The sequence below is a fragment of the Aplidium turbinatum genome, chromosome 6, assembly GCF_918807975.1.
Source record: "Aplidium turbinatum chromosome 6, kaAplTurb1.1, whole genome shotgun sequence".
Lineage (NCBI taxonomy): Eukaryota > Metazoa > Chordata > Ascidiacea > Aplousobranchia > Polyclinidae > Aplidium > Aplidium turbinatum.
The window spans coordinates 31,153,379-31,172,031 of record NC_137477.1 but is presented as its reverse complement, the minus strand read 5'-3'; the positions used below and the strand labels follow the sequence as shown (position 1 = coordinate 31,172,031).

Sequence of the window (18,653 nt, the reverse complement as noted above, 5' to 3'; positions counted from 1 at the left end):
TGCAATTGTCAAGAAAAGGAAGAAAAACTGTTCGTTTGAATTAGATCTCCGCAGTTTCAGATTTTTTTTTTCTTTCGCGCAAGATGTTAGGTCGATGTTGTTGTTTAGGTGCTCTCCGGGGCATTCGGATTTCTTCGCCAAAAACTGAGCAAAGCCTTGCCAAAAAGTTGGTGAAAAAGCCTATTATCGCCCCTATGATAGGAGGGCCTGGCAGCCGGACCGACATTGGCCAATATGGAGCCCATACCCAATACCCATGGAGGGTTTTCCTCCCGGAAAGCGTAAACCGTGGAAGTATTGGCGATGCCTCAACCGCTTTGACACACGATGAAGAAGAAGATCGCCCCTTTGGTCTTGCAACACAGTTGCGCAACTTTTAACATTCATAATTGCATCATAACTTTTTCTTTTTGCAAAATTTTTATTTTTTTACCTGATCATTAGGAGGGGCCATCGCCCTTTATCCTCCCCCTAAATACGCTACTGTCTGCCACACAACAATTTCTTCGGAAACAGTGATTTATTTCAAGCCGCCTAATCACATGCGGTAAAACATTATCTCATAGCAGGTGAAGAGATTCTCGTATAAATATATAAAAACATCATAAAGCAGTGGTGTAGTTTGTTCTGACAATAATCTCAATAGCAAAATTACGGGAGCTGGTATACAAGGGGGGGGGGACTTGTATACCAGCTCCAAGTTACGAAAAGGCCTCACAACTCAGTGTGAACTACTTCACTCGGATTTGGATCTTGAACTTTGTCAGCGAGTCCCATCCTATAAATAAGAGTGAAATTACTTCAGATGAGTAGCCTACTTTCACCGGACATATAATAATCACATATCTACAAAAGAGTTATTAGACATACGGCTGGACAAATAAAAACTCGCATTGGGTAAGTTATGCGATAATATTGAAAAACTTTATAAGCATTGGACTTTAACCATAATATATTAACAAGATTTGAGAAAATGGAAGAAAGATGTTAATATAGTGAAAAAGTGGATGACTAAAGTACGCTGACTGCGAGTCAAAACTAGAGGCGGAAAAATGTTGTGGAGATGAGCGGAATTAAAAAAAAGAAATCGAGATCGATGGAGAAGAATGAATTAGAGAGCAACCACAATGCCAGCAAGAACTGCTGGAAAACGAAAAAAGTAAATTTTTGTTCATTTCCCGAAACCTTATGACTTGGTGGTTCAACAGCAACTTTGTGTTGATCTTATTCTAACCTGTGAATTGCATCATTTGAAGGGATTTTTCGTTTACTTGGGAGATCCGTATCTTTGAGCATCCCATCCTCTTTCATGTAGCGCAGATAGTCGTGCCCTGGCAACCGAGGCGACCAGTCCATGTCGATCTTTGTGACTGTCCAAGGAAAACGTATTGTGACGGAAAATTACTTTATATGCAGGGATTCATAGAATTACGGGCTGATCGACTAGGCTACGGTTTCTGACACGTAAAGGCTAAAGTGCTGCCAGATATTTTAAATTTATTTTTAGAAAAACTATTTTTTTGGCATTTTTAAAGAGTAGTGGTTGCCCAAAGCTTGCCCGTTTAAAACTAACCTGAAGTTTAAAGCTGCAAAAAATGATTTAAAGCAATTTGTAATTATGTTACTTTGCAATAAGATTGTGAATTAGCGCATAAAACATACAGGTTTAGAATATATCTTTACTAAGCATTTTAGAACAAAAAACAACTTAGGAAACTTAAAATTCAACTCAGGAATGCAGAGCTTCATGTTTTAAGCGTTAAAGCTTGTAGTATTTTTCAGGAGATTACTTTTTATGCGTAGGAGAGGTTAAATTTGCAAAACATTATGATGGTTTGATGAGTGGATAATAAAAATGCTTCATATTATTGTGACAGCTTTGCGTAAAATACCAATTCCACCAAAATTTCGAAAAACCTTCAGCAACACTTTTGCATACAATACCGTTCGCTAGTCTGGTAGTTAACATCCCTTACTTATATAAATCCCTGGTTATATGGCGTCAAAACGACGTAACCGTTTCGGTCAGAGTCATAGACTAGGCATAAGTCTCAACTTACACGATATCGGCGACTTTTCAGTTAAGCAATCGTCGATCCACTGCGCCATTTCCGCTTCGTCGACTTCCGGTGTGAAAGACTTGAAGGAAACCTCTCCCTGTGTAAAAGTGGAAAAAATTACTGGATTGTGGAAACAACTAGTAGAAGCGCTTGGCCATCTATCTATTTATACGATTTAACGTCTCTTGTTCCCAGTATTGCGAGTTCAACGACTATAACGAAGTTGAAAACAGGGAAGGCAACCTCGTGGTTTAGGAGTTTAACTTCAGCATTTTGGGATCAAGCTCATTCTATTTTTGATATTATATTCGGCAATAAAACAACGGCTTGTAAGGTTGGTCAAACTACCAGAAGACTAACGAGAAGTGACAGAACACGTCAAGGTTATCAGCAACCACTAGTGGCCAGTATACATGCAGTAGCGCATGAGGATGAGAATCATCTTCAATGAGAAAAGCTGATCACAGAATTTATCTCGAAAACATCAATTCGAAAAAAATACGTTTTGTGGTTGAATGTTGCATGTTAGTTTGTTTCGCTGTTTTCAGGGGTCCCACTCAAGATTTTTCTATTTTTTTTATGATTTTATGCCAAAAAAGTCAAAAAATTTATGATTTTTTTTGGTTATTTTATAATTTTTTTATGATTTTTCATCAAAATTTTATGCTTTTTTTATGATTTTCGATTCTTGCTTTAGCTGATGTCAATTCTTGCTTTAGCTGCTTGAAGAAATTTCCGATCCAACGCTTTGTTTCACATAGAAGACAATGCCTCCTGAAGCTTTGCATGCCCATCTCCAATAATTTCATGAGCAGCTTCAATGCTTGCTTCAGTTTTTTAAATTTCATCTTCAATTTTTTCGATTCCCTTTTGTTTTTCTGCCATATTGTTGGCTTCAACAGTAGCCTGAGCACTTTCTCTTTTCTCAATTTTTCTTCCAGAGCTCTTTTCTGCTCAAAGTCAGTCATATACTTTGCACAAGCACCCTTCACTTCTGAAACTAGTGTTCTGTTAATGGGGAAGTTTACCTCCTCATCATACCGATTTAGTTCATCTTTCACCATTCTCAGTGCAACAATTGTGATTTCTTTTAGAGAACTTCTATGTGAATCAATCAAATGTTTATTAATGGAGAAACCTCTTTCAGGACTGGCATTACCGTGACTTAATGTTAGAAAACATTTCGCCAGATAAAAATTTTTCCAAATTAAGCGAAATTTTATGATTTTTTATGATTGTATGTCGAGTGGGACCCCTGTTATTTGATGTTTATGCGTGTGATATTCTGAGATAACTGCACCCCCAGTAATTTCTAAAACTCTACGCCTGTAATCTTCATTCACGTTGACGTGCGTCATAACGAAGACGTAGTCTTGTGACAAGCCAAGAAATCGTTTGTGTGGCAACAAAAAAGTGATACAACAGGAATTGGAAAAGTTGTAAAAACTTTTCCTGCTCGTCATGAAAAGTTGTCTGTTTAAAACAAAACCATTGTATTTCGAAAGCTTCACGACACAAGATACAAAATCTTTTATCGTCGTTTAGCACGTTAATTTGCTTTGCCATGCGCTGAAAACAAAAATCATATACGTACAAAAATTCAGAATGCAAAAAGCACCACAGACTCCACCCACAGTAAAGGCAAAAGTAGATGCCACTTCAAAAACGCCATAAACCATCAAAAACAACTTTAACATCTCAACGCGCCACTAACACCAACATAAAACTTTGTTGGTGAGCTTAACTGGCTAAACACATGGAGCCAGAGCAGTACAATTAGTTGCAACTTACATTTACGTTCATGTAAGACACAGATGTATGCGTCGGGTTCTCTCCGGAGTGCAAATACAGGACATACTCCCCTGCACTATTTGCAGACCTGTAAGGTTATGAACATGAGTAATCTGTTAATAAATATTCATTGACTTTCAAAAACTAGTTTTCTGAATACTTGTCACTCTAAAATAAGTGACAAAGTTTTTAGCCTAAATGGAGCAGCTCGGGGCATTTTGGACACACAAATATAGTTGCATTTGAAGTTGAATTAAATACACTTCAGGACAAATAAGTTGCGAAAGTCCTGCACTGCACAGTTTTAAAACTCTTGACGGCCATCGCCCTATCCACCCACTCACCCATCCATCCACATGAAGCTGGCTTTCTCTTTGTACCGCGCCTGCACGGCCGACATGACGTCATAGAGATGCTCATCAGAACGCGGTGACGAGTTCGTGACGTTTTTAAATTGTAAGAAGAGAGGCTTGGAGGAAGCGGCTTCGTGGAAGTTGTAGATGGTGAGTTCCTTCTGGAGGTTAAACAAAAGTTAAAATTTTAGTCCAACGCAACTTGTTACAAAGCAAGAGAGACGAAGCAGATTGAAAAGTACAATGTTTCCATAACAATGGGATCTATGATGTAAGTGATAATCATCGCCATCCGTTCGACCGAGTCTCACTTTACGTTTATAGATGAGGCTAGGGCTAGGTTAAGTGAGTTTAACTTTTAGTTTGAAATTAAATTGTCACAATTTCAAAAAGAAGCGTACACACCGACTGAACATACGGTGAGGTCTCATGAAGACAGATAACCTCACTGTCCAAACGTGAACTACTGTTGCCTTTGCAAATAATACTTGTTCTTTTGTGGATTGGCTCTCAAACTTCTTCCACAGTTACTCAACAATACCATGAATGTTGATGACAACCCGGAATTGTTTTGCCATAAAACGTCACTAATCATTGACTGCAAATTCCACCCAACAATAATTTCTGTAATTCCTACTTCTAGTCGGTGCAAGACACGACAGTAGGTGCCCCACTTAAATGATCGACTTTTCTTGGCCAAAGTATTGGTTCATCAAAACGAAGACTATGTCTTGTTGGTAAGTTTAGTGCTATGGTGTCCACTGTCCACCGTCCACGTATGATCTACTTCGAGCGGTATGGGTCATACGTTTGAAATCGCTGTGCAAGAGAGAAAGCGGAACTAACGTCACTTCTTCTCTCGTGTTGTCGCTATATGTCAGGGCATCCGTTGGTTAGCCACTGCCTGGTGTCGTCATCGATGGAAACTAGGCCTTCCGTACCATGAGGTGGTCTGTATAGCCGGCAATCCTTGATAATGTGCGCTGCCGTCTGCATTTCACCACACTCACAAGCAGCACTCTCTGCCAAGCCCCAGCGCAACATGTCTGCACCATAGCGTCCAACACCAGTGAGCAAACGTCACTTGAAATAATATAACATCACACTCACCACAGGTTTTTCAGCAAAGGAAGAGTCGACAAAGGAAATGACGTCATCAAACGTCAAAAAACGGCCGCTGGGTGACAGGAAACTATTCTTGCAGAAAGCGACGAGAATGTTGCTGCCATCGACATCGATTCTCCCTAAAGAAGATCTGCGGGGAACGAGACACATGGAAAACGCTGGAAACGCGACACACATCAAAGCATGCAAACATCGAAACATAACGGAAACCTTTGATGCATAAATTGTCAACCTTTAGAATTTCGTAAATTGTCCTTGTCCGCTTCTAGATTGCAACTTAAAGCACATCATCAGTTCATCACATCGATCACAGACGTGGCCAATCACTTTTACGTCAATCACTTTCTTTTACTCAATCAGATTATGAGAAATAGTTTTAAGAAACTTCATAAGTGTAAACTTACAAGGCTTCAGAGGCACCACCACGTGTGATGATGAAAGCAAACTTTCCTTCCAACTTTGCGGCAGCTTCTCTAAATATCACTTCTCCTAAACATAAAACTTGATCGTTTGACACAAACCGTGCGTTTCTGGCAACATTGAAACGGGCTTTATTACTTCAATAAAAATGCCAAAAAAACTAGCACTGACCACCTAAAGCAGTGCGTATGTTTGTGATTCTTGTGAATCACGAAAAAGCTGAAACTATCAAAGCTAATGCGGCTGATGGAACACATGGATCATAAACAACAAGCACAGCGGTCTCAAAAAGTAAGACGCTTCAATCAATACACAGCAACAATTTTGCATGTTCAATGGGCCTATTTTGACAGTGCTTTGACTTAAACTGAATTATGTAAACAACATTTAATTTCGTAACCTTACAAACAAATTCTATACAAAACTGAACTAAATATTTGCTAAAAAATCTTGCTTTTTTGAACTTTCTCAGTTTATCACCAATCGCTGCTTAAATACACAAATCACATTGAAACGAAAACTACGTGTAGATTTATGTCATGATCAGTAGGCTGCCGTAATTTATGAAAAAATGTTTAAGTCATTGTGGCGTCATTTAGAAGGTAAAATCACTATGTGAAATTAATACTTGCATACATATTTGCTTTTTATAATATTTTAGCGTCTAAGTGCCCATCAAATTGGCTATGTTGTTCACCAGGAGCCGGTACTAGACTGATTTAAAAGCGTTGACCCAGTACATTTAAGAAACATCTCGAAAAGCGAACCATTATTGACAACACGGATGTCTCACTAAATACAAGGAATATACCAACCTTCCTCACTGAGAGCCATTCCGTATATGACGTCTACACCAGAGAAACTTTTCAGTTCGTCTTCTGATTGGACGACAACAGGCCACGTGACTGAATGCCTGGTGTGTAATCACAATATGACGCAAAACTACCAAAAATCAACCAATGAACAGATACGAAGCCACACCAATACCGTTCTTAAAGTAAGCAGAATAAGGAGCTTGAAATGTAATAAATGTTGTTTTTGGAAAACTCCAGAAGCAGAAGCTATGCTTTTCCAAATTTTCTCGCACAAACTTCCACAAAGTTTTATTTAACGGCAATTTTTGAGGTTTAGGAACTATAAATTTATCCCTTGCAAGTATCTACAAATCACAAAAATACAAGTAACATGTGAACAACTATAGCCAAGCCAACTCCTTGTTATAGATGTCTAAAGTTTATAAATTTTATCCTGAAGCGTAACTGAGATACAAAACATGCTACGACTTCCAATGAGGAAGGAAATCCGTGCGACATTCCAACCGAGTTTCAATGCATAGATCGCTGCAATAAAATCGTTCACAAAGCAGCAAACTGACACCGCACGTCCATCGGTGTCACTTTACATTACCACAACCGAACAATGAAGCGACGGGTTAGAAATTAAATGGAAAGCTTCTTCCTCTTTACAAAAGTTTTCCTTAAACGGAAAGCAGATTGCAAAGAGCGTCTCAACACAAGGAACTTTCTTTAACTTTTATTTAAAACTTTCCGTCGCATATATCGTCGACAAGCGTTAGTTTTCCATAGGGCGTTGGTAGCGCAATCTTTAAACATAGGGCGTTGGTAGCGCAATCTTTAAACATAGGGCGTTGGTAGCGCAATCTTTAAACATAGAATTCAGCTTCCAAGCCACACTGGAATCGAATTGACGTATCAATGATTGGGTATAAGTTCAGTGTCGCTGGCAAAGACGCATTGACGTATTTGCACTAAAGCATGAGCCACAAATAACGGAAACTAAACTATCATCCAACAGTGGAAGCCAACATGAAGCTCTATCTCGAGTTATACCCAGTTTCCTTAAACATTTAGTAAAAACACTGCAAGCTTTGAATTGTACAAACACCGAACAAGACATGAACTTACATCACAATGGTCTTCAGCATCATCTCCTCGCTCCATACCCCATCGTATTGTAAGGGAGTTTCCCTTCCGCCTCCGCAAATCATCATTTGGGGGTAGGTTGTGAACCCAGCCTTGTCGCACACGTCGGGCCAGTCAAAGCACTCCACACGATACAATGGAAGAGGGTTACCTCTGTCTAAAACACAAGAAATGTTCATACTATCGCTGCGTTGAAGAGAAAACATTTACAACATTAAGATCAAAACCTACGAGAAGTGAAATCTGAAACTAAAACAAAATAATAAACAGATACACACGGACCACGTTGGGCACTGCCCAATGAAGACTGCCCGATGGGCAGTCTCACTCCAAGTCAAGATACACAAAGGATATGGTTGATACGACTAGCATGCGGTTGCACCTACTTCAGCGATACCTTAAAGATAGGGTCCAAAAAAACCTTACCTTTGAGATTTTGATGAATTTGAACGAAAGTCGAGTAGACGGCAAGTGACTTGGCGTTAACTGCAAGGATTGTATGTTAGATATGCGACCAACTCTAGAGAGTTTGTCAAGCTGTCTCTTAGCGAAAAGGATAAACCTTGTAACGCTTTTAGCAAATTTTGTGCCGAACATAACAAGCAGGTACCAGGAAAGGTCAAGTTCCGGTGATTTACAGAATAAAACAGCATAAAACAGAATAAAACCAGCCCGCTTTGCTTTGCTCGGGTAGGTGCCATAGCTAACTGAAAAATGGTCGTGGAAGCAAGAACTTATGAAAAAAATTTCAAGTGTAGATCAAAAAAAACAAAATAGAAACTATACCAAGATACTTTAATGTCGCGAATTAAAAGCCCCAGTCAGTAAATTTTACATCATTTCAACGACTAGCGACGTTGTTAATCGTTGAAATAATGTAAAATTGGCAACATTTGCAGAGAGTGGATCAGGTGAACGATACAACTATTGCATGAAAAGGGATAATTTCTTGTCGAAACTACAAAAGTTTGTATTTTCTCTGAAGGCGAATAAACCGTAAACGCTCCCGGTATGGCATTCCGAACTAGACTTTGGCGCAACAATAGCAACACGAAACAACATACTGTAAACTGACATGTTTCAAATAGCCTACTTTAGAGTCCCATCCTAAGCACACATTTGACAGTGTATAATGGCATGAACACAACTACCCGCTTTTACTCTCACGCTACTTTCTAGACCAAGACAGAGTGTAATAAAGTAGCGCACTCACATTCCAGCGTGAAGAGTACGACAGCATAACGTCCTCCTTTGATGACGTCATCGTACGTGACGTCAGTGAGGTGGGTCATGACCTTGCGGTTGAAAAGGCAGAGATCACGAAGAGCTTTATTGTGATGGACAGCGAAAGCCACTGGGTCGTCTTGAACGTCGTTCGCTGCGCACAAGTGGAGTATTTTAAACATTTGGCAGGACTGCCCCAGACAGCAAATCAGTTGTTTTTTTGCATTGGCTCAACGTCTGCAGACGTTGATAATTTCTGGCGCTTGTTGTACTTCCCAAGATAGCAAAACCAGTCATTTTTACACTGATTCAACGTCTGCAGACAATGTAAAAATGACGGATTTTGTTGTTTGGGTTAGTTCAGTGTTCGAACAAAAACCAGAACTGACCATCTATGATTTCTTGATAATCATCATCTTCAGAAAGGTTCTCAAAGTCGTACCTTCCATGCTTCCTCTCCCTCATCGAGACTAACCTCTCCCAGTGATGATAAACTTCAATGCCTGACTCTGACGCAAGATTGCCAACTTCAATGTCTTTATCATGACCCTGCGAACAAGAGCGTCAGGTGATTGGCTGATGGGTACCAAGAGAGCAAAAGCCGTATTTTGAACGTACGCACGTTGAATCAATATAAAAATGACGGATTTTCTTATCTGGGATGTTAGTTTGAATCATGATACGATAACGCTTATGAATTGAGGCCACTGACAATGAGATAGCAAATGCATGTAGTAATTGCGATCACATGACGTTTAGATACCAACGTTCTCGAACAGAAGACGATTTCGTTTTCTCAAAGTGATCAAGAACATTTGCTTTAAAACCGCCATCATTGTGAAGCGATGGTCTACTCACCACACGAGAAGTTGGTAGAAGTCAAAACTTGGCAAAAACCTAGGTTAATGTCATCTATTTTTTCAAACCAAGGTATATACAAAATGTTGCAAAGGGTTGTGATGAAAAAAACCTACAGAACGAAGTTAGACTAAACGAGAGTTGCAATACGTAACGTATGGAAATATACGATCTACTTTCAGATGTGTTTGACCACTACCGGGTTGCCATGCATTGGGCGTAAGCTGGAAACAGATTTAAAACATGGCATCAATTAGTGGATAGAGACGATATTCAACCGGTAGCTATCGACTGGTTTAAAACAACTTACCTCAAAAGCTAGCACCGTCAAATGAATACGGTTAGGTTTGACGGCTGCTTCTTTTGTCTTGGAGCTTCTAAGCAAACAAGAGATAAGTTTGGTAATGGAGAAAGTATCTTGATGAAATGTTTGATATAAATTACTTCACAAATGCAACAGAATTGTGGTTGTACTAACTCATGAGCGACGAAGCATCGTGCCTTCCCCATTGTGAGACCACATGCAGTCCGAGCAATAGCTTTAACTTTCTTGCGCTTTTCTGCGCCGGCGATCAACAATATGAGGTCATATTGTTCGTCCATGGCGCGTTGGTAAGTAGTCGCGAGAGCGTCAACAGGGTCATCGGTGGATGAGATTACCTGAGTGTGCGTCAATCACAACATCACGTTCAAAGTTGTTTGCACGTCAAAAGTATCACAATTATTATCACAATCAAAATATGTCACAATTGCGAGTGTTATGTCACAAGTACTGCCAAAGACGTACAACAAGCGGAAATTTTTCAAATTGAATTACTTTACGCAAAAAACCTAACACAGTACATTCTTTCGGACCAAGCGTGTTAAATTATGTTCACAATTGCAAACAATATAAAACATTTTTTGAGCAAATTCTCTGATTTTTATTGTCATAAAGTTTCCTTTACCACTGATTGCAAAAAAGAAAAGCATATTAAAGTATGACCTGTAGTACATGCTGTAAAATACTAATAGCAATCAATATACACAGGCCCTGCCAACGTGCGAGCAAAAGGACTGACTGGAGGTCGATGTAATTTCAATTTTGAACTCTAAGCTAAATTTCATTTATATCTCTTTGAAATGATAGTTTTGAAAATCTAGATTGCCAAAATATCACTGAATCTCAAATCACTGCAAAACTCCTAATTTTACGTTAAAAAATGACAAAATATTTCCCTATTACAAGCGTTGCCAGACGCATTTTAGATTTCCAGGATAAGTGCCAAAATCTAGTACTTATATAAAAACAATTGCACAAAGTAGCTTAAAATACACAAAGACTTTATTTATTAACTACAAACTATCAACTTAGACTAGCGATTTTGGTTACTAACAGATCAGACTCTAGTCAAATTTCAAGCTGCACGTTAACATGACATGTGTATAAAGGTCGTCACGGGTTTAGGCATATATGCACAAGAGTGTAGTAGTGGGATTAGTGATACAAACATGGAAATTACTGCGATTAAAACGATAGATCTTGTCAAAAAAGAATAAAGTATGCTGAGCAACACCACTATCTACCAGTGATGAGGAAAGAAGATAGCGTAGGGTTCGGTTGAGGTGTTCTTCAAAGAGATGATGAAGATACGGAAAGGTCGGACATTCTTGACTCGTTGGTTCTTCTGCACACAGCGACATCCAAACCTAAACCACTTATACAATTGTGATAGGGTCTAAGTGAGGTGATAAACGCAATGATAGACTTAGTGATAGTGGGCATAATATAAATACTCAAACAATTTGTTGGTTATCTCAGGATTTTCTTTAACCATTAAAAGCGGACATTAGTTTGACTGCAGTCTTCTGGTTTCCTGAAGTTTTGAAACTGACGTGGTCAGAATTGTACACTAGCAAGCAGTAGTACAGTATTTCAATTCTCATTGATAAAAAGAACAATGAAGTACGTCTGCGATCAACTAGTTACAAAGTGCAAGAATAAGAAGCTCACCCCTCCACTATTCCAGTCGTTATCTGACAAAGCTATTTGGGATATGACATCCGGATCGGTTGAGAAGGCAAATTCTATCCTACCTTCGTACCCTATCGATGCTCGTACGGCGTAGAGGAAAACTAGAAGAACAAAGATCCAAGATTGTACAAGGTCAACTCAGGCAGAATATAAACAACGACGAGCCATTACAATGCTTACATGGCTCCTCCACGTTACAGGTTTTAACTAACAAGGCCAAGGTATGAGCTAGCAGACATGGAAAGTTTTCACTTAAAAAAAATGCTCAATGACATTCCCTCATTGCATTTCATGAATACACTACTTTAACTTAGGTTTGTCAACTGCAATGCCGAGTGGTGAGAGCCGTGGAACGACGTTCGAAAAGGCGCCGGTTTGATACCGCTCAAGAGCATGCGGCTGTGTCTTTGGCAAGAAACTCAAAACATGCCGTCGATTGCGAAGTGGCGCCTCTTCGACTATAGCCCTTAATTTCTCTCAAGATTATGAACAGTAAGCTGCTCAAGAAAGAAATGCTTACGGCCATTCTTAGGGCTATGGCCCGCTACTTAGTTTGGCCTACTGCACCGACAAAATAAAAGTTGTTCATTCTTTGCGTCTCCGCATAATAAATTTCGAGGATCGTCACCTATGTGAAAAATCATGGTTGATCAAGCTGGCATACAACGTCATTGTAATATCTCATAAACTAATAAGGAATTAGGTTTCTACAAAGTAAGAGACACAATTATGTGTTGACGATCCATTATGTAAAAAAATTACAAATTAAAGTAACAAAACGCACGTTTTGAATGAAGTTTTTTTGGATAAAACAACACGATGTTTCTGACACCGGCACACGAACGCATGACCTCCTTCCAATGCTCAACACTCAATATCTCAGTGAGGTGCTTTGGCTTGAAAGAACTGTTCAAAAAAAGTTTGTGGTTAAAGCAGTAGAATATAGATATTTTTACAATCGTAGTAGCCTATCACTTGTAGGCCAACAAGATGTTGAAAATTAATTTCATTATTTAACTCTAGCCTGCGTATTTTTGTGATAAGCAAGCGTTGTGACTGTAAACATGCATGTTTAAGTCTTCATACAATGCACGGAACAAAAACTAACAGGGTTGAAAAGGGACAATGAAGACCGAGATTATGAATCAGAAAAGTATAATTCGACATTTAATCTTATTCCGTTATCATTTGAAGCATCCCGGTAGCTTGGTAGCATAAGTTACTAAGTTAGGCAGTAGGCACGTTGTCGGTTGATTCTTTTTTTAAATGATGCCGAGTCTATTTCTGCTTGGCATTTAGTAAAGGAATTATATTTAGGATAATAATGCACTCGTTGTGCCTCTATATGCTGCACTGACATTGTCTGCTTTGTAAAGCGCCGAGAGCAACCATGCAGTGCCAGATTTACCATTAGACTAAAAAGGCTAAAGCCTAGGGCCTCAAAATTTGAGATGTGCCACGTATATTTAAAAACGTTTAAACATCATTGTAAAAACTTTTCCTTGGTAATAAAGTTGTTGATATTGTTATTCTACCCAACTATTTCAATTAGATTATTTCTGTTTGAATAAAAGTTTACAAACCAATTTGAAAAAAGATTAAGTACGAGCGAGGAAAATTTCAAATTGTAAATACTGCTGGCTGGAAGAATTGTAGCCATCTTCAAAGGACCTATTAACGAGAACAGAATTTGGGAGCGTCCCTATTGTTACAACACCATCTAGTGGTGGTAATGAACATGTGAAGGCCAAGCAGTCACAATCAAAGCAAACACATATTCGAACAGTTCAGCTTGCAAAATAGTGTTATTTTGATGACCGAGATTTCAACAGGGCTGGCAGGAAAAATATTTAGGCACAATCCAATTGTTAAAAGTGGGCAAATTAATTTATTTTTTCAAAACGAGTGTTTTCAATGGCCACTTTGTCCACTGAGCACGAATATGATGAAATAATTGACTCAAAATTAAATTTTTGACCCAGTTCCGTGACTTTTTTCAAAATGGCGCCAAAAATGACGAATTTTTCAGAGTACACAGCCTATTGTATATTCATGAATAAACGACTTATGACAAATCGTTTTATATAATTTCAGGGTCGTTGACCCCAAAAATGTCAAGTACTAGGCGATTGGAAGTATTCTTGTGCAACCTGATCAAAAAATCATCTCAGATCAATAAACCAGCCGGAATTGTTTTCAACACTCAAAATGGCCACAGAAAATGTGCGTTTTATCAGGAGTTGTGAGAAGAAGTCTTCATTTGTCCATTTTGAAAGGCATCCACGAATGCCTTTCCAAAAAAGTTCAAATTCTTCTAACAGCTTAGTTAGCGGAATGTGATGTTACAATTCTTGTTCAAGCAAACGGACATGGTCTTACTATACACTGAAACAATAACAAACAAATGTAGAAACTTTGTCAACAACCTCAAAATTACATCCTCGATACTGGGAAAAGAAGTGATTGAAGAGGCAGAAAGACCAGCAACTTTGTCTCCGTTTCTGCAAATTCAAAATATTCATTACATTTCGACATGTGTTACTGTGTAGCAAATGTTTACAGGCAGAGCCTAGAGGTAGCCTAAGTGTATTCCATTTTGCAAAAACATTTAGCAATGGCTAAAACTTGATCATATTATAGGAAAGATTCAATTGCCACTTTTTCCACCAAACCGTGGTTCAACTTTATCACTTTCATTTGATTTACAAAGAGAGATGGGACATTTTTACGCTGATTCAACGTTTGCAGACATTGAATCAATGTAAAAATGACGGATTTTGCTGTCAGGAGAGCCGATTTATAAAAACTTTGATGGATAGTTATTAGTTAATTAAAATAATGTTGAACAGGGTGGTAGCGTAGTTTTAGGTAGCTCATTGCTATAAAACCAACAACATAAGTAGGTTTACCGATAAAATCGCACGTTATCTGACTCCACTGTTTGGTTGCAAACAGCCGAGAGAGAAGTCTGACAATTGACGATATAGATTTTCACATCAATTCCACTTAGATCTGAAGTAGTCTTCGTAAGATATGTCACTGCGGTTTTGATATCCGGCGAAACATCTGCACAGTGAAAGATAATGAAATAAATCACGATTTTGAAGCTTAGTGCACAATAATGATACAAAGCCGTATTTCTACATAAAGTGTGACGCTCCAAAAGACGGGGATTATTAGGGTGTAATTATTAGCCTGCATACATGTCATTGTCTATAGTAGTAGCACTAATAAAATATGGAAAAATTATAAAACAATTAATACGGTTCCGTTCTGAAGAGTAAAATTTTAACCAAATTGAAAATCCAGTAAACTTTTCGGGCTAACAAAGTAACAAAATATCATTATGTATACATCTTACGTTAAACTAACACGATACAATACACTAAACAAATTAAAATTCAACGAATAGCTGTGGCAATAATGCCGATAGTTCCAAAATATGCAGCTTTCAAATACTTAGTGAGGACATTAGTGGAGTTTAAAAGAATGGCCAACGGTTCACATTTACCAGGCGTCGAGAGAAATCTGGGGTAGTGAGAACAACACTGAAATCCGGTTGAGGCAAGGCCTGAGAAAAAGCATTAAAAGCAATCTTATATCAAGAGTCTCAAGACTCTAACCTTACCTTCAGAAGGGACAGCGACAACGATCAGGTTTTCAATAGAATCCATTGCTGTACTTAATGTTTCATCAGTCACAAAGGAAAAGCTTGACGCCGCTGTGGCGAAACTGAGAAACAGCGCAACATTCCAAAAATAGATTTGACAAGCCATGAACAGAAAGTGAAAAACCTACTTAACTTCTGCAAAAATAAAGGCTCAATAAAATATGAAAACAAAGCATAATCAATAATCATACATGGTAGCACAAGCAACAAACAAGTTGATGGTAAGGAACAGCCAACTGTGGTACAACGGGTCATTCATCCTAAAAGTGCTAAGTCATACACTTCTGGTGATTTAACGTTTAGGCCTATGCACAGTGCTTCGTATACAACTTCATATCTGACAGAGGGGTAACAGGATTGTACTTACTCAACAACAGAAGATAATTCCTAATTAATATATTTAGCGTTTTCAAATAGTTTGCAGTTTACTGGTTAGGAAGCACTCGAATCGAGTAACTTATAGACTAAAAATATTAAATACGTTCTCAAAATTTCCGACCTAATTTACATTAATACTTGTTACAAAGACAATGCTAGTCGATAAATCACAAGTCAATTTTAGATTCTACGACGTGATAAAGCTGTTAAAAAGTGACAAATATTGCATTCCCAATTATTTTCATGACACTTAGCGCAATGACGCGAATGTAAAGAAACCAAAAGACCAAGCAATTTATGAGAAATAATATGAGACACGAAGTGACAGTCGAGGATATAAATTTGTTGAGATAAACAACCACGATGGTCGGCGCGGTTTTAAATGCAACATTATATACAACCACAATCTTGAAAGAACTGTTTGAATATACCTTGAAAGAACCAAGAAATAAAGTAGGTCAGAACAGCTAAGATGGAATACTTTTAAGACATAAAAAAAACAAAGCGTGTACTTAAAAACATGCATGAAATCTAAGACATGTTTATAGATAGCGATAGTTGCGATAAGACTGATCAAACAATCTGCCAGGTTCATTCTGGTGACGACAACTCGTTTTCTACTTTAAGTTTCAAGATATAAAAACGCTAAAAGTAGTGGACGGCTGGAGTGCTGCGACTAGAATCAAAAGGTATGAAAGTACAGTAGTCTGGTACTTAACCGATTTATTATAATTTTTTGTCGTGCATGCTTAGTGGCGATAAATCAAGGTAACAATGAGTATTGAGTATCGTGAATACAGCTACAACAATAAGTCTGGTAGCGAACATGTGGCAAAATAATACAGAAGTTGTAAAGACTGCAAATACAAACCACATTATGACACTGATAAGATAGTCCTGGCTGTAGAAATTTATGTCATCCTGTATTTGAATAGATGAAGACGAATACTAAGCTTGGCTTTCTTTCCTTCTTGTCCACTTAACCTAAGTCTCCAACTTTTGGAGAGAAGCCGAAATATGAGAAAAGAAAAATGGATTATCAAAATTAGTAACAGTTAGATTGAAAAGAAACCCTAGCTGCTATTATCATTGTCAGCAAGCTTTTGTTTAACTTGCAGATAATTTCGACGACTTTCAATGGCGATTTGTATCCAAAGCAATTCCATTGCAACATGCTGTTTAGCATCTAACAACGTTTCAGCTGATTCCACCTGATCTTCTTCAGGAATTGTACATTCACAGTGTGATTTTTCACTTTCAATAGATGTTGCAGTATCCGTTTCAACATCATCTGCAAAAAAAAAAAGTTACATTCTGGTACAAAGGGTACATTAGTACATATACAATTTAAACTTGGAATTGACTGTAATTTTATGATAATTGTGATGTGCACAAATAGAAATTATAGTACACCACTTAATACACTTTTAATATGGACGCACTTTTAGGGAAATGTATTGATTCTCTACAAAGTCAGAAATCACTGCGATGAATTTGCTAAAGAAAAGAACTGGACCGTAGCTCTATAGATAAGAAAAACGTTAGGCAATATCGATTATCAAACCAGAAGCATGCTTTAAATCAAATTTACAAAATACTTGTTAATGTTTATTGGCAAATTAGAATCATTGATCCGACTATTACCATTATATGTTGCACAATACATTTTCTTCATCAGTTTTTATTATAGTCAATAATCAATATATATACCCAGCTTTTGTAAGTACATATTCATGATTTGCCTATTTCTCACGCACGATCAATTGATCGCTGATGCATATGCACATCTTTTCCAAAACTAACAACTCCCCACAAATTTGTAAGCTGGAAATTATTCTTTAAAAACCACAATGTACCGGTACAAAGAAAATCATAATAATTCTCATTTGGAGGATTGCATTAAAATAATGGACGATACATTTCCAGTACATATTACTAACATTAGAAAAGTGAAATAAATTATTACACAACAACCTTCAAGATTTCTAGAGGTTGCTTCAAGATTCGTACACCATCTATCAGCCTGCACCAGAGATGGGCGCTTTAAGACAGACAGCTTCATGGTGGAAGCAGAAGGATAAGTTGGGCGCTGCCCATCAATTGACTCCATAACATCAGCATAGCATGTGTGTACCTCATTAAGCTGTTTACACGTTCTATGAGCACGCCAGAAACTCTGCAACAACAACAGAATAAGATTTACAGTGTAACAAAAAAAGTCACTCAAAATGTAAGATAAAAAACTGTAAATTGTGATTCTTTTTCCTAGTAAGACTAATATGTGTGTGGGCTGATTAAATAGGCTTATATAAGTGATAATAATATGTTTGAATTAACATGAGAGTCTTTCAACAAGAAAAGCCACAAAAACCAGATCCACAGATCACATTTTGACCTATTAACTTTTCATAACATGCCTGACATCAATCGGCAAATCATACTATTTGCAAAACATTTACCTGAATCTTGGAAACAGCCAAGACATAATCCACATTGTTTGGCATTTTGCTGCTTAATTAGAAAAGAACAAACTTATTGTGATCGGGTATAATAACTTATAGGCTACAAGTAAACAATGAAAGTGTAAACTAGACTGTATAAAAATTATGTAGTATATAATTAATGAGGTGATAAAAGAATAAAGCCACTTAAGCAAAGATCGCTTTTTAAATCTAAATCTTGTAGTTCCACAAATTTACAGAGTTGTTTTATTTTTTAGTTTTGAAGATCTTCAATACTAAAAATCAAAAACTTTGGATATTTATCAATATTATTGCTAAACACTCTCTGCTTCGTGAAGTGCTGAGAGCAACACAC

The 18,653-nt window shown here is 37.8% G+C and overlaps 2 protein-coding genes across 3 annotated transcripts; both read right to left on the bottom strand.

The window, feature by feature from the left end:
- Nucleotides 1–478: 478 nt before the first annotated feature.
- On the bottom strand, nucleotides 479–15,586 carry LOC145772077 (thioredoxin domain-containing protein 16-like). Of its 2 annotated transcripts, none has more exons than XM_082583892.1 (20): nucleotides 15,417–15,586; nucleotides 14,698–14,854; nucleotides 14,215–14,289; nucleotides 12,573–12,694; nucleotides 11,768–11,889; nucleotides 11,341–11,463; nucleotides 10,253–10,434; nucleotides 10,085–10,151; nucleotides 9,306–9,465; nucleotides 8,906–9,070; nucleotides 8,119–8,178; nucleotides 7,675–7,849; nucleotides 6,565–6,662; nucleotides 5,734–5,818; nucleotides 5,315–5,459; nucleotides 4,196–4,365; nucleotides 3,852–3,939; nucleotides 2,061–2,157; nucleotides 1,235–1,370; nucleotides 479–778 (listed from the first exon to the last, which is right to left on the bottom strand). In XM_082583892.1, the coding sequence occupies exons 1-20, from the start codon at nucleotides 15,562–15,564 to the stop codon at nucleotides 715–717; spliced, it is 2,439 nt and encodes an 812-aa protein (XP_082440018.1). In that variant the 5' UTR covers nucleotides 15,565–15,586; the 3' UTR covers nucleotides 479–714. The 2 variants fall into 2 exon arrangements, with proteins under 2 accessions (XP_082440018.1, XP_082440019.1); XM_082583893.1 differs by having other exon boundaries at nucleotides 10,085–10,148.
- An 11-nt stretch (nucleotides 15,587–15,597) lies between these two features.
- Nucleotides 15,598–18,428, bottom strand: LOC145772078 (uncharacterized). The gene is made up of 3 exons (XM_082583895.1): nucleotides 18,296–18,428; nucleotides 17,811–18,012; nucleotides 15,598–17,127 (listed from the first exon to the last, which is right to left on the bottom strand). The coding sequence occupies exons 1-3, from the start codon at nucleotides 18,338–18,340 to the stop codon at nucleotides 16,910–16,912; spliced, it is 465 nt and encodes a 154-aa protein (XP_082440021.1). The 5' UTR covers nucleotides 18,341–18,428; the 3' UTR covers nucleotides 15,598–16,909.
- Nucleotides 18,429–18,653: the final 225 nt, after the last annotated feature.

Bases quoted from the DNA above. Each gene is read 5' to 3' on its own strand.
- LOC145772078 (XM_082583895.1), bottom strand. From the start codon at position 18,340: ATGCCAAACAATGTGGATTATGTCTTGGCTGTTTCCAAGATTCAG. The intron at 18,013-18,295 runs GTAAATGTTTTG...TTGTTGTTGCAG, and splicing joins TGGCTGTTTCCAAGATTCAG to AGTTTCTGGCGTGCTCATAG. The intron at 17,128-17,810 runs GTTGTTGTGTAA...TTTTTTTTGCAG, and splicing joins AACCTCTAGAAATCTTGAAG to ATGATGTTGAAACGGATACT.
- LOC145772077 (XM_082583892.1), bottom strand. From the start codon at position 15,564: ATGGCTTGTCAAATCTATTTTTGGAATGTTGCGCTGTTTCTCAGTTTC. The intron at 14,290-14,697 runs GTAAACCTACTT...TTGAATTTGCAG, and splicing joins GATAACGTGCGATTTTATCG to AAACGGAGACAAAGTTGCTG. The intron at 11,890-12,572 runs GTGCGTTTTGTT...TTGTTCTTCTAG, and splicing joins AAAAAAACTTCATTCAAAAC to TTTTCCTCTACGCCGTACGA.